This window comes from Dreissena polymorpha, chromosome 14 (assembly GCF_020536995.1).
Source record: "Dreissena polymorpha isolate Duluth1 chromosome 14, UMN_Dpol_1.0, whole genome shotgun sequence".
Taxonomy (NCBI): domain Eukaryota; kingdom Metazoa; phylum Mollusca; class Bivalvia; order Myida; family Dreissenidae; genus Dreissena; species Dreissena polymorpha.
Window position 1 is genome coordinate 49,846,718 of NC_068368.1, and position 17,104 is coordinate 49,863,821.

At 35.6% G+C, this 17,104-nt stretch overlaps 1 protein-coding gene across 1 annotated transcript in view; it reads right to left on the bottom strand.

Moving 5' to 3' along the window:
• Positions 1-6,535: 6,535 nt before the first annotated feature.
• The window catches only part of LOC127857357 (caltractin-like), a 68,271-nt gene continuing 57,702 nt past the window's right edge, over positions 6,536-17,104 (bottom strand). The window contains exon 6 of the mRNA XM_052393757.1: positions 6,536-6,669. Coding sequence (XP_052249717.1) covers positions 6,536-6,669 — 134 coding nt within the window. The remainder of the gene's footprint in view (positions 6,670-17,104) is intronic.

Consider the following 17,104-nt stretch of genomic DNA (forward strand, 5'->3'; position numbering starts at 1 on the left):
GCTCGTGGCCATGTGATCGACCGTGGGTCATCCCAAAATAGCGGTGGCTGCTTGTTCAGTATTGGATTTTCCTTTTCTGCTTATCGATGTTATCACATCCCAATATGACGGCGCTTTGCTTGGCATAATAAGGCAAATAAAACAAGAGTATCGAGTTTTGCTCATAATTAGGGACAACGTTGACGAAGCGTCCTCATAGCCTTCACGAAGGCAAGAACAAAAAAATATACATTCGTTTATGGCTAAGTTGGATAATATGGATACAGTAATTACATTTCAAACATGTGTTAACATTTAAGTTTAAATCAAATAAAAAAAAAAAAATTATTTTAGGTCTGTACATGTGTAACAAAGAAACATTAGCAATGAATAACTATTAACCGACATTTACAATTATAACAAGAAATGGCATGCATATATAAAACAAACATCAGCATTAAATGATACATAATCAATCCTATAGACTGTTAAGACATGAGGTATGTGAAAACAAATATATGCATACAAGGGAAAAATTAAAAGAACTGGCAGACTACAAACATCACAAATAAAATTTGAAGAAATAATAAGTTTTATTAAAATATATGGGGAAGTTGCTGATCTTGACCTATGTATAAAAACTGCAATTAAATGGAATACATAACAAATTTAAAAAGGAAAATAAGCACAAAAGTGCGACAAGTAATAAATGGCTTAAAACACATATCCCCTAAATCAGATTTGGAAAGAACTGATTAGCAACCTCCTCGCAAGTGTAAGACATAATTGGAATATATTTCAAAGTTTAAACGTGAAAAGCAGCAATTACATGCACACAAATTATGGAAAACATAATTAAAGCAAAAGCAAAAGGGACTCACGCTCTTAGGGTAATAGGGACTGGAAAAGGGATGATAACTACACATAAAAACAAAGCAAGTTGACGAACACAAGAGAAATGCAAGCAAATATAAATGAAGAGCAGTACAAATAAAACTACATGCACACAACTACAACTAAATAAATAAGGATACGTAGCTGCGGAACAGCAAGAACAAGCGCAACTCTCTCCACTCCATGCGCTGACCAAACTTTGGAAGCAATTGTAATTAGATTGGTCTTTGAAGTTTTGCGGTAGAGAATTCCAAAGCTTGGCCGCGCTGAAGCGGAAAGAGCTGATGCCGTATCTTGAAGTCCTTACCTTAGGTATAACAGCAGTATTGGAGTATCTGAAAGAATATAAAGTATGTTTAATAGTTAACAAGTCATATAAGCATGAAGGTGTGTCTTTATTTATTATTTTGAAAGATTCTAAAGCTATAGATCTTAAGCGACGCACATTCAAAGATGGTAATTTAGATTTGGATAATAGTTCACAATAGGTAGAAGTATAATCTGAGTAGATGAAACGAAGTGCACGCTCTTGTATTTTCTTAATTTTTTGAGTGTTGACTTTGCCACACAAATGCCATGTTGACGGACAATAATTAAAATTTGACATAATAAAAGAATAATGTATCTTTATCTTGTCTAATTTACATAGTTATTCACTAGTCTTCTTAACACATTTAATTGTCTTGATGCTTGTCTAGAAATATTGGAAATATGAGTATCTAAGTTAAGCCTGAAGTCTATGGTGACACCCAATAGTTTGACTTCCCGCGTCACACTTAATTTCAGAGCCATCCAAATTAAAAGAAATATTAGAATCAAGTGATATTGCTTGAAATTTATAAGGGTTTGCTTCCATTTTGTTATCCGAGAACCATTGAATTAATGCCATGCTATCATTTTCTAATGTATGTTTTACTGTATCCAATTTTTTATCAGAGAAAGAAAGGGTATTGTAATCTGAGTAATTGTAAAGATTGCTATTTTGTACAAAATGAAAAATGTCATTAATAAAGATATTAAAATGGACGGGCCCCAGAATAGATCCATGAGGAACGCCCTTATATAGGTTTTTAAATGAACGTTTTAAAATGAACGTTTAATATCATTTAACTTTACACATTGTTTTCTGTTTGATAAATAACTGTTTATAAGTTCAAGGGCACTTCCTGTGACACTATAGGCTTCAAGCTTTAGAAGCAGCAATTAATGAGGGAGGCAGTCAAATGCTTTTGACAGGTCCGTCAAGATTGCTGCTACATATTTATTTTCATCAAGATCTCTTTTCCAGTCTTCTATTACCCTAAGCAGCATGGACAGTCATCCATATCCAGGTCTAAAGGCTGACAGGGAAGCATGAAAATGTACATTAAAAAAGTCAGATATCTAAGTGTTGATGGCTCTTTCAAATAACTTTGATATAACAGGAAAAATGCGAACCGGTATATAATAACCTTTATCTAAAATACTATTTTCAAAGTTGCGTATGTTTAATTACATGAGCATATACTCAAAGGTTGCATTTCATTTCGTCTTTTTATTAAACCTCATGTTTTCGTTGTTAGTTCACCCGGACCAGACAAGAGACCACAAACCCTTGCGTGACTATAGCGAACAGGGTCCGACCCAAACTGTGCGTCTGCACAGGCTGATTTAGAGCTGCGATGACCACATATGGCAAGATGCTTACTTTCGCATGAAGCAGCTCATAATCGGTTGATATGTGGAGATATATGAGCCGTGCTCTGTAAAAAGTGGGTTTAAGTAATGTGCTTAAAGTGTCGTCCCAGTCCGCACATGCCAATCACGGACGACACTTTGCGCCTAAAGTAGATTTTTGCTGAGAAGAGACTTTCGGTAAACGAAAAATACCATTAAAGCGGAAAGTGCGTCCCCGATTAGCCTGTGCGGGGACACACTTTACGCTCATGCATTAAACCCCCTTTTGACCGAGCACGGCCATATGAAGGTTCATAAAAGCAAACGTTGCACATTGCTAGTGGCGTATTTGCGACACCCAATAGCATGTATTTAGTGAAAGTGTTTATCAGATCACGTAAAGTATGTAACACACAAGAATCTCGTAAAATTCTTCTTACTGTTCGGAAGTACATATGTTGCAACATAGGTGAGTATTTTAAGGAATACTCATACAAACCAAGCTTATTATATGGTCAGTTTACAATCTTAGCGTAACAAATCATTTATCGCTCAGAATGTTCAATTGCGAATGAATGACGAGACGTTTGTTTAAGATTCCTTTTCCAGTTCGTGTTGGTTCAGAATAAATATGACTCATTACAGCCTTGTTGATTAACTCTAATTTGCTTATGTTTGTGTGACTGACAAAACGTTCGGTCTGATCAAAGAAGATTAAATAATATATTGATAATATATTGATAAAGCGGACCACAAATGGAATCAAACGAGATGAATATTTGTCAATATTACTTGTCTGAAACTACATGTATCCTGATAGTATGGGATTTAAAAGAATATAAAACTTGTTTACGAATATTATCAACTGCGTTTGCTTCTTTAATAAGTAATATGTGTTATTCAGACTATTGCTTATATTATGGTTTTGTAACTCATGATCACCTGCTAACATCTTCACAATCTCAACTTCGGCTCAGCGATTGGTTTCCTTCTTTATAAAGTACCGGAAAAAGGCACGTTCCCAATTGGAAAAAAACACTAAAAAATTTCCCAATTGCTGCCAAAAAAATTCCAATTGAAGGTTTCTTAAAAAATAATTAAAGAAATAAATACAATTTAGTTAATTTTTCCTATAGAGCTATATGGCTTGAACCTAGGTTAGTATAATATTGACAATTTGACAGCATTAAGTTTTAAGTTTTAAAGTATTTGGGAGCAAAAAAATCAAATACATCATCGAAAAAAAGTACCACTGTCTACTACCATCGCCGCTATTATGTGCTACGATTCGCAAACAATATTTAATCTTCCTAATAAGCGTTATCACCATCATGTTTTTATGTTGATGTTACTTCTTACGGTGAAGATGATTATGGTTATGACAGGAGCTGACAATGGTGGATTAATCTGATGTTGAGATAAATAATGATGATGGGAATTTTGATGATGATAATACTGTCGAATGATGACATAGACGATGATTATGATGACGATGACGATACTTGTGATGGTGTGATAATCGAAATGCAGATCTAATAATCAAAACAAAAGTTCGTTTTGCTTTAAAATATTTACAACCACTTCAAAGCACTGTGTTGTTGACCAAAAGGCGAACGCACTTTTGGTTTGAACACTTAACATTGGTTTACACCAATTTCGTTACTAAGGTACCCTGTTTTACACTATATCCAACATATGCAAAGCCTTCAGCGCTTTGATTATTTGATTACTCTTTTGCATGTTTTTCAGCAATAAGAATGACTGAAGTGATAAAACTGTTGCAATTTATTGTATCAAACTAATACAGTGCATGATTTGATGCAAGTTTGATTCGATTTCATCAAGCTTAATATAATGTCATGTAATGAATACGGTGAATTTTATTTGTATACTTTATTGAGAATACAACGAATCTATCTAAAAACTTGAGCGAGATATTCGATGATGTTAAAATGTAATATGACACACATGCACGCAATTATTTATAAAGGAAAAATATTGCAGGGCAATCACTATTTTTGTAAATCATTTCCGATCTTTCGTTGATGATCGTCAATTAACCAAGCTTTGAGTTCTTTGTATATACGAATGTAATAGAGCGGTAGTTGTTGTTAATAGCTTGTTGGTAGACTTGCATCGAATTGAAAAAATAATAATGTATTAGTAGATTCGTTGAAAATTGAAAAAAATATTAATTTTATCTAACATAGAATTATTTTGTAATTACCATTTATTGCATGAACCCAAAAATACTCGAATATAGTAACTATTTTGTAGGAAAAACTCCTGGTTTTAAAGACGACAATGTTATTTTGGAATTCGTTTCCATGGCAATAGATTATGTCGTGATTAATATATTTACTCAAATTGAGAAAGACATTATCACAGAAAAGTATATCGCTGCAATCCGGTATAAAGGACATGCCAATAATAAAATGTCATTCTATCTTTAATTCAGTTTTATTACTCCCATTAATATCCATCAATCCCGCTGAATGAACAGTAATTAAATAAAACAAATGGCAGGGGCGTAGCTAGCATTGTTTTAGCTGTAGGCCCGGATATTTATGATACATAACAACGGAGGTCCTTTCCCCAGTCCCCCGGAAATTTTTTTAATCCTATAACGCCTGCGGTAAGATTTAAAGCATAATTATCTAGACAAATAATAAGATAAGAAAATATAAGACTTTGGCCTGTTTTTCTTTGATATTTTACTGTTTTATCTCAATGTCAGAGAACTAAATTTTACTGTATTATCTTTATACCAGAGAACTAAATTTTAAAACAATATGTAACAGAGAAACATTTAAAAGTGTAACACTCCACTTATTCACAAGTCAAACCATGGGAATTCTTTCCAATAATACTGTCTGCATGTCTTTATCGGCACCGTAACGTTTATAAGTGTAAAACTTACTTATAGTCGATCTATTACACCAATTGTTCTAACAAGTGCATCAATTACATGAACTCAATATTTCTACACGTAACCGAGTCAAATGTGTTGATGATTTTATCGATCGAAACATCCGTTTCTCTGTGAATGTGTAGAGTCCTAAATCAGACATCATTTCACCAGACATGGTGCTTCTCATGTACGATTTGATACGTCGCATAGAACTGAAGGAACGCTCACTCGAGGCTGACGTAGCTGGCATTGTGAGCAGGATTGCTAGTACACGGTGTATAGCCGGGTATGCTGCCTTTTGTGTAACATAGTCCGTCAATCGATCTGGATACGGGCGCAAGTGCCCCATTTTAAATTTCCGCGGTCATAAACATCATTCGGAATCCAACGATAATCGATTACAACTTACTGTAGTATTGAAAGGGAGACGATTATATCTACATGTAGATCTATGTTAACTTGTTACAGCAAGTCGCGTGAAAAGAAGCGAGCTAGAATCTATGCACATAGAAAGAAGTAGAGTTGATAATTGGAAGATATGTCCTTTGAACACGTCAAGAATCCATTGTCTGAGGATTATGTCAATATGAAATGCAGATTTCTAACACCTGACCCCCCTCCCCCAGGATCAACATTTTAATACGTTTTTCGAAGTTGAAGCATTTTTATTTTGTTCATGTTTCAAAAAAAAAGTGTAGGCCCGGGCCTGCTGTGCCTAATAGCAGCTACGCCCCTGGATGGCAAACCTAAATGTAGATTTCAACTCAGAAAAAGATAGAGAATCATTTCTGTACGGATGTGAATAATCCTAGATCAGAACAGATTGTGTTGTATTCGAGAAATTAAATAACATCTGGATTGACGTTGCTCTTACACACACAATCTTCTTTTCAATTAAAGTGATTACGTTGTCCGTTAAACACACTAATTTGATTTTACATCTATCAATCACTCGATTTTTAGTGAATTTATGTTAAAAATAATTTGTCATTGTAATGTATATAGAGTCAATTTTATAATAGTTGACTCAATGATCGGTAAGCTGTTTTTAAATATCCTCATCATATTGATGGAGGCTAAGAAGCGACAGGGTGTTTAACGCCAACACTCGTGCGATTTAGAAGACATTAGAAGCTTGGAGTGAACGATCGACTCCGCATGGTCCTCTGGAGAGATGATTCCGCCTTTATCCACAAAGTCCTCCGCATGACCACAGTTATTCACGTACACTGGCAAAGACAAGACCGAATCATTCCATTCGATACAGAGATGTCCTGCGACCAGTCGATAAGTTTGCACCCAGCACTTAATATATCAATTATGAAACTTCAGACGCATTATAAGTATGATCATTTTTCAATCAACCGAATATATTTGAGTCGTGTTCTAAGAAAACTGGGCATAATGCATGAGCGTAAAGTGTCGTCCCAGATTAGCCTGTGCAATCCGCACAGGCTAATCATGGACGACACTTTCCGGTTTTATGACATTTTTCGCTTACATGAAGTCTCTTCTTAGCAAAGTCCAATTAAAGCGGAAAGTGTCGTCCCTGGCTAGCCTGATCGGACTGCACAGGCTAATCTGGGACGAAACTTTACGCCGCACATGCATTAAGCCCAGTTTTCCAGAACGCGACTGATTTAAAACTTTTAATCAAAAGTCATATGGGAGGCAATACAGAATAATTCAAATCAAAAGCGTAAACTTAAACGATGTATTAAACTTTTAAGTTGTATTAGGTTGGGATCATCGATGATACAATACCCACAATCTCGTTGACTGTTTGTCAATACATCTATGTAACAAACATTTACTAATATAAATAAACTGCATTCTGAAAGAAGATTATTATAGACAGAATGAAAGTCCAGAAACTTTAGCATGTGATAAATTATTGCTAACTTTTGGCAGTCTAATATTAAGGAAAGTGATCGATAGCCGATACAATACAGAACAACGCATACAAAACAATAATAAAATAATAATTTGAGTCGCGTTCTGAGAAACCTGAGCATAATGCATGTGCGTAAGTTGTTGTCCCAGATTAGCCTGTGCAGTCCACACAGGATAATCAGGGACGATGTTTTCCACTTTTATGGTATTTTTCGTTTAAAGGAAGTCTCTTCTACACGAAAATCCAGTTTAGGCGGAAAGTGTCGTCCCTGATTAGCCTGTGCGGACTGCACAGGCTAAACTGGGACGACACTTTACGCACATGCATGAAACCCAGTTTTCTCAGAACGTGACTCATTTATAAACGCTGAGATCCCACCATAGCAACAGTTTAAAACAGTAACGGTGAGCTTTAAACACTTAGACCAGAATTACGAATAAAAGATACAAGAGTTAATAAACACAAACTCGCACAATCGCACTTCAACTTAAATCAGACATTAAAGGAAATAGATTCGATTTAATTGTATTTTTACTCAAAGTTTTTATATAAACTCGAGCTACAGATTACGTCTATTTAAAGGTTCCGGAAAAATGAAACTAACACAACAATGTTTGCATGCCAATTATTTCTTGTTCGATTGTTGGACATTCGTGTAATTAATAAATTATTTATTAAATACGCTGGTACAAGCTGGTATATATACTGATGATACATATATAAGTTTATCCTTACGTACACTTATGGTACAGCCACGTTAGGATACATGTAAATGTGTATATTATAAATGAGCCGTGCTCTGTGAAAGGGGGTTAAATGCATATACGGAAAGTGTCGTCCAGATAAGCCTAAATTGTATGCAGTCCGCAAAGATCTGGCACGACACTTTCTGCCTGAACTAGATTTTTGCAAACAAGAGACTTTCTGTAAACGAAAAATACCACAAAAACGGAAAATGTCGATCATTATTAGCCTGTGCGGATTGCGCAGGCTATTCTGCGACGACTCTTTACCCACATGCACTAAACTCTCTTTTCACAGAGCACGGTCCAGATATATTTTAAGGCTTGTGCTAATTTCTAAATAATCACAGGCAAACATGTGATGTAACATTTATTGTATACGTAAAATGTATAAATATTTATGTTATGCAATTGTTTCCATAGATATGAAAACATTTGGGCCGTGCGGATTACATAGGCTAATCTGGGAAGACACTTTACGCATTTGCATTAAACCGCCTTTTCACAATGCACGGCCCATTTGTTTTTCATTTGCTCACTAGTTACGCTCGCAATATGAGAATGACTTAATAAGATCCATCGCATTCGACGGGTTTAGCACATAATCCTAGAGACGCACACATATATTGCTATTTGACATTTGGAACATACGGGTTTTAAATTAGAAACGGCCTAGATCATAATGTTATGTGTTCGCTAAAAGCAACGAAATCAGATAATTTTGTTTCATGGAAGTGTGCTTTAATTAATCATTAATATCCAGATATTTTCCCTCCCTCCCTCCCGTTCAATATATAATACAGGACTGCTCACTTTTAATGTTTAACGAACGAATACAATTTATGGATTAAGTGTTTATTTACAGAAACTGTTCATTAACATCGATAATTTTACTAAAAAGAAAACGATTTAAATATTCATACAGCAATTGCACTCTGTAAATATCTGATTGGAATACATATAAACAACTCAAAAACATAGTTTTTAACATAAAAGAGTATACAACTGAGCGATGTTTTAACACGATCTTATTTGATCTAAATGCCGTATCGTATCGTCAATAAAACAAACAAATGTATTGGAAATTGATCAAACGCCTTATTAAAGACAACTCGTCCGTTTGTTACCACATCGAGCCACCCATTATAAAGATCAGTCGTTTCCACGGTCTCCTTAATTAGTTGTTTCACACAAACTCATCTATACATATAAGTCCGACTTTTCTTTGGAATACCAATCAATTTACTGATATTTACAATCTAATATGTTAAAGGGGCCTTTTCACGTTTTGATAAATTGACAAAATAAAAACAAAATCGTTTCAGATTCGCAAATTTTCGTTGTAGTTATGATATTTGTGTGAGAACAGTAATACTTCATGAACATTAACCATGCTCTTAAATATCAATTATATGAATCTTTTGACGAATTAAAAACCTGAAAATTATAAAGCGTTGCAACGCAAAACGATTGAATAATTTGGAGAGATCTGTTGTTGTCTTTATATCTTGTGAACTACGAGGATTGCTTATATCAAGTATAAAAAATACATCACAAATTGTGTGAGCATGGATGACCGAGTGACCTAAGCTCTTTGCTTCACTCTGGCCCATATATTGATCATGACCCGATACCCCGGGCCCATATATGGATAATTTTTTTGTACATTTTTACATTTTTAGTTTATTCGACGGGAAATCACTTGAAACGAAAAAACAAACATCAAAAACCCGTGATCTGCATCGTCGTTTATGACATATGGCCTTTGTTATGTCAAAATCTAGGGCCCATTTATGGATCCTGGCCCATATATGGATCATTTTGGCACTATATGTGACATATGGCAGAATCATTTGTTTATTTTGGGTTATTCAACGGGAAATTACTTGAAACGAAATAAACCATCAAAAACCCGTGATCTGCATCGTCATTTTTTTTTATGACATATTGCTTTTGTTTTCTCCGATTCCCCGGGCCCATATATGGATCATGGACTTTACGTTTTTAGTTTATTCGACTTGAAATCACTTGAAACGAAAAAACCCATCAAAAACCCGTGATCTGCAACGTCATTTATGACATATGGCCTTTGTTATGTCAAAATATAGGGCTCATGGACTTAGTCGTTTTCGAGCGCTTTTGGACTTAGTCGTTTTTATGTTTACTTATATACATAAGTGCATAAAGAAAAAAGTCGCAATTTCGGAGTCAAAACGCCCGAAATATGCGTTTAAAGCCAAGAAGACGTTGGAAATGGCGTGCCAAGCTACCTGTGTATGGTAGAACTATTGTGAAAGACATGGCTCTCGGGGCCGAGGGCAATTATATGCGCCTTAGGGAAAAACGCCATTCGGCCGAAATTTTAACGGTCCCAAGCCCGTTTAACACACGGAATCATTCTCCGTAATGTGGCTTCCTTGAGAAAACGGTCTCAAGCCCGTGAATACAGAGGCTGAAAAGTCGCCTGTAAACAGCGCAAGAGCGCGTCAATCCCTAATGTGGCTTCCTGGAGCAGCAGGGAACGGTCCTAAGCCCGTGAAAACACAGAAGGGGGAGTAATAGCCGGAACAATCCGCTGTACTTCATATAAATATACGCTATATAATATAATATAATATATATACATAATAAAATAACAAACAACGCAAAATAAAAAAGTATTAATAATAATTATATAAATAAGATAAAATAAATCTACCTACCAGGAACGGTTGCTTCTTCTTCGCCCCCTGCATATGGGGCGAAAGTACATCTCGAAAAGGTCTGCGACGCATGTTCAGGAAGGAAGCTCCCTGAACGGATTGTCACAGCATACCTTTAATTTGGTTGGACTGATGTCCCAGCATTAGTAGTACTCACACATTGTCATTGATGACTGTTATATCCCACTGCCTTAATTGGCAAACTTAACGTCTGCGTTCCGTCTTTAAGCAGCAGTAGTTCTCGCACAACTGCGAGGGATGATAGTGTTTCGCTATCCATCTCTTTGTCAATGTCTGAAATATAATAACAATAAATTAAATTAGTACATACGTCGTCACCCTTGATTTGTGTTGAGTGGACCACTTTCTGGCGCCTGAAAGCGCTTAACAGACCGTTCCCTGCGTTCCGTCTATCACTCCCTAATGTGGCTTCCTGCAAACATTTTTCGCAGGAAACGGTCCAAAGCCCGTGAAAACACAGATGGGGGAGAAAATGTTACCAGTCACCGTTAAACACCAAAAGAACGTATAATTTATCGTTCTAATCATACTTATACCTTAATAACAAAAACGACGGTCTCGCTGTGCAGGCTGGGTGCTTTGTATATTTAGCAATTTTCGCTCGAAGTGTTCGCTGAAAACGGCTAAGTCCGTAAAAAATCGACTTTTTGCTTAAATGAAGGAGCCCGGCAAGGGTGGGTGCAAAAGACGCGGCCTGGCTAGGCCTCGCATCGGGCATCATCGCCTGGCTGCCAACGCCGAGCAGTATATTTATTTTTTGAATTTCAGTAATCCGCGCCATAGGGAAAGGAACTACGCTGTGGCCCATATTTGGGCCATTTCCGGGATTTTTCCCCAGGGCGCGGATTGCGATGTAGTTCTTCTTGGGTAAAAAGTCGCCTGTAAAAGAAAAAATAACGCATAACAATTGCTTAATACCTATTTAAAGCATTCTTATCTCGATATAATATACCTAAAACATTTTTTTGACTTAGACGTTTTCGTTAGGGTTAGTAACCATAACTGTCCTAATAGTGTTGGACATAGTGTTTTGGTGATTTAACAGTCACCGTTAAACACCAAAGTAACGTATAATAAAGAGTTCTAATCATACTTATACCTTAAGAACAAGAACGACGGTTAGATATCCAAGTAATTGCATGTATTGCTTAGAATCATTTTTCTCATGTTAAAACATGTCAGTAAAATACAACAGTAAGGTACAACAACACTCGAGATCCGAAATTCGTGTTGATCTTGAACGTATCTTGTGTGTTTTGATGCAACTTTAAATAGTTATAATAAAATCATCTGAATGCCATAATTTCAACGCTGGATGTGGTCTTGTTACATAGATTTAACAAGATACAAAATGCCCTTTGTCCTTTTTTGGCGGGAAAATATATTCAACACATGTTCATCTACCAAGTAAGTGTTCGTGTGTCGTATGAATGGATATCGTTCCGGGAATTTAAAATTGAATGATATATGTTTCGCCACAAACATATATAAAAACCAGCATTTTGTATCTCGTTAAAACAATGTTGCCATAAAACATCTAGCGTTGAAATGTTGGCTATTGCTGTAAGGAACACTGATTTTTATGTGTTAACTTAATTTTTTCGAAATATCCTACGAACTTTTTGTTGATTTTGAGTTTTTATGTTACTTTAATAAATGATCATACAAAGCTTATTTTCACGAGTGGCGGGCAAATTAATATTTTATACCCGCAAATGAAATGATGATACCGTTCCAATATTTCACTGATATTTACCAAATTTGTGTCTATTGTATGTTTTTGTACAATTAATTTATATGATTCGCGAAATTATCAGCGTCCTAACCAGTCGTGTATTTTGAAGTCATGTGACCTCACTGTAGTGGGATAATAGTGATTTAGAATGTTCTTCGTTGTCGCTTAATGACATTTAATTTTTGTATATTAATATTCAATTTCTATTCTTTAATAGGTAGTATTTTGAGTTTTTGTGTGTGACTAAAGTCCCCAAAAGTAAAGATAAGATTTATTTTAAGATATGATGGCACATGTATAAGATTATATATTTAGGAAATGTCGTTATATGAGCACGTTTTCGATGAACCTTTAAAACGTTTATTTAGATCTTTAACAAATAGGAAACGGGTAAAAACAATGGTCAATCAAACAAAAAATAAGATACCAACAATGCACACGTTATCAAATCCTAGTGTTTATCTGTACATGAAAACGGGACCAAAATACCACTATAATTCGATATGTTTGCCAATTTTTCAAATTATATAATTCACCTCGACGAAATAATCGCGACCACAAACACGTTGAACGCATTTTTTTCGCAAAAAGTACACCTTCATAAAGATACATGTACCCAACACTCCGTGCATGTTGTTGGTGCATCTTTACCCAAACATTCGTGTACTTGTGTAGTGTTATTAAATTATTTTCCGTTTATGCAGACACCATGATTTAGATACAAAGATGGAATTATAAAAAAAGTTGTTACTATGGGACCTGCCTTAAACGAACTGACAAATCTATTAGTACAAGATATCAATATCGATAGTTATAAGAATATGCTGCCAGATTCCTTTATGTGATTACATTCATTTTTCTTCTCCACGGCAAATAATTGCACTGATTTTTCTTTTTCCCTTAATACATTTGTTATTTCAACATCTTTATTTGAGCCGCGCTCTGAGGAAAGGGGGTTAAATGCATGTGCGTTTCAGATTAACCTGTGCAGTCCGCAAGGGCTAAGCTGGGACGACACGTACGTTCCCCTTTTACTATAGTTTTCGTTTCAATAAATTATATTCTTAGCAAATATCTAGTTAAGCCGAAAAGTTTCGTAGATTAGCCTGTGCGGACTGCACAGTCTTATCAGTGGCGACACTTTACGCACATTCATTATATCCCCTTTTCACAAAGCGAGGCCCAGTAATTGTGTTTAGATCTAATTACGCGTCTCACTCACGGGCCTACTGAGAATAGCTTTATTAATATTAATGGAGGAAATTAAAAATGAAATGAGATTTTGTCGATAACAGCCAGACACAGCGGAAATCTGTATGATGTATTACTTCACATGTCTTGTTTGGATTAGTTAATACATTATTTACGAAAAATTAGATTACCATGGACACTCATGCTGAAATCCCGTAACCGTCGAAATTCGATCGACGAGCAATCTAAAAATAACGAAAGTTTCCAATTTATGTGCCCCATAGTAAATCAATGTTTGCATCAATGCAGTTCAGTATTTATTCCTTAAAGTTACCAGTTGGAATAAGACCGCAGTCAACCAATTTCAACGCACCACTGTCGATGACGATTGGTTCAAAATAGCGATGCCAACTTTAGTCAGTTCTACTATTATTACTATTTATTGTGTGTTCACGAGAATATTAGCGGATATTGCATTATTACTTTTGAATGTTTATTTTTTTTCCATGCATATTAACAATTAAACTCTCAGACTTCACAAATCTCGTCAGTATTTGATATGTTCAATACCTGCATGTCCGTTAAGGCGTGCTAGAATTTTTTTTTGGCAAAATAATGTTGAGGGTAACGGAAGAATACCTACTTTTCGTCCGATATTATGTATAAAAGAAATCTCTTTCGGTAAGACTAAAGTATGGATTGAACATTATTTATATTTTTTAATTCAGCTCTGCTTTATTTTGAGAAACTATGTTAGCTTTAGTATTTTTCCACGGTACCGAAGCATCTTATCCAATAAGATAATACGTGAACCCGGTTGTTATTTATTTCGTTTCATGCTACAGTGTATTACCAACATTCATTGTATTTTCTAATTATGAATATTTACCATATCTAGAAGTAAATAATTTGTTACCAGGATTGTTTCTAACGGAATAAGCATGTATTTCATTTGACTTATAATTGTTTGGTTTTGATCCTAATATCAGGCCTTTCTGGGACAACACGTCACGCTTTCAAAGAATTTTTCGTTTCATGGAAGTATCTTTTAAACAAAACTCCTGTAAAGGCAGAAAGTGTCGTTCCTGATGAGCTTGTAAATGTGGAAAATATGGGACGAAACTTTACTTACTTACATATCTCGAATTTTCCAGAATGCGGCTCAATTATGGTGATTGGTGAACAATCAAATCGAAGACACACACGAACAATATTGTCTCAAATTTATGAAAACAAGTTACTAGTATTATAAAATATACTTGACGGAAATTAATTTTTTTTCGTCGCATTATCCAAGTTACTTGCCGATGCAGTATTCCTTTATATCAGCAACTTATTGCAGCCTTATAACTTGTGATTGCGGTATACAGACGAGGTGGTGGGGGGGAGGCGGGGGTGAACAATTATCTATAGAGCCTCGACGACGTTAAATTAGAACATATTGTGGGCGTTCTATCACCAGCTTTATGGTAGGAAGAATATAACACTGGACATTTGAGTGTGTGTTTTTTTCTATCACATTAAACTGCAATTGTGAATCTTAGATTAGTCGATTAAAAGATTACGTTGATACATTGATTCTAGAAAACACGGAGTAGGAAATGTTTACGATGTCCGGGGATATTCAAGTCGCGTCGTGGACCTTAGGACATGAACTGTAGGTCCATATATATCTCTGCATCCGTGTACTTTGACGAGGATTCATACTGTACGCTGAGAATATCGCGACACCTTTCATCACTTTACAGTGGACAGGTTAGCTAGTTACCAGACTGCGCGAATACGCAGATTGGTCCTGAGATTCGCTGGTCGCACATGACATAATATCAATTTTCGCTTGCGCGGCTCATTTTGTTTCAGGCCATTCAGTCTTTTTCAGGCAGACTGATGCATTTAGCAAGTATTCGATGATGCTATATCTATATTGTCCGCATGAATTTTGAATGAAGAGAGTAGATTGCACGTGTTCCTCCCAGAAATTTGCTCACAATAAAGAAATACCATTATCAATTTTCTGTCATGGGTAGACGCAACATTGGTCAAATTCAATTATCGTCAACAATACACCTCGTTGTTTGGTATTGTGTTTCTGTCATAAATGAGTACATTTTTAGACCGTTATTTATTTGATCGACACAGCTCAAAGCACAGTAGTAATGTTGTATAAAATGTTGAAGCAAACACTTATTTAATGGGCTAGTAATATTATATTGGGGGATAGTAGGAGCATCGTCTCTGGGATTTGCAGTCAAATATTTCCAATAATTAGTTCCCACTTCTGGATTCTATATTTGAACATAAGTGTGTTAGGTGTTTTGAAAACGAACTAATAAATATGTCAGAATGTCTGAAATAGGAATTTCGAAATGGAATAGCGACAGCCGCAAAAAAATACTTATATGGGCCGTGCTAAGTGAAAAGGGGGTTAAATGCATGTGCGTTAAGTGTCGTCCCGGGATAATCAGGACGACACTTTTTGCTTAAAATGGATATTTTAAGAAGATACTTTCTTGACACGAAAATATCATAAAAGCGAAAAGTGTGCACAATGACAATTAAACTGTTTCAGAATATCAGTATATATTTGTAATACAGGTACTGTTATAGTAAACGAAACACGATCCAGTTGTATTTAAGGTTTTACAATAATACTAGTATCTAAATCATCTCTTAATCTGTTATACACCGATGCAAACATAAAAAATGTATGCCACCATGGGGAATAGTTTTTTTCAACATGTTCATGCCAAGAGTAAAAACATTACAAATAATCCAATCAAATTCATAATGCTGTCTGCGCCAAGTAATTCTCAGCGCTTACATTCGTTTCTGCCCAATAGGTTGCCGGTTACAGAACAGAAGTGAAAATGAAATTTCTCTGATACTACAAACTCGTAGGCGAGTTATTCGTGTGTAAGGAAAATCCGAACGTAAATAGCCAGTATTGGTCATCTACGTCCTAATAAAATACAGCTGCTAATATTAAAATGCACACTCTCCAGTTGACAGAAATATATTTGTGTCGCCGTCCCTGTTATTACAAGCACAAACATAACTATTATATCAACTTTTCTTAACTGGTGTTCACTTACTCAACCTAGCAATAAACTCATAATCACCGATAAGTCGTGACATATCATTCAGAAGTTTAATTGCATCAATATTTTTTTAACCTATTTATTTAAGCTCGATTGCATAACAAGCTTATATGAAACGCAATCGAGTCCGTTTCCTTAGTGTCTATGGGGGAGATCAAAAGAATGCTCCCACAGAGGGGATCAAACCCGTGACCTCCCGATTGCAATGCGGACACCATATCCACTACTCCACGGCGACCTCGATATTAGTTATAAGCAATCCAATGACTAATGTATGTGA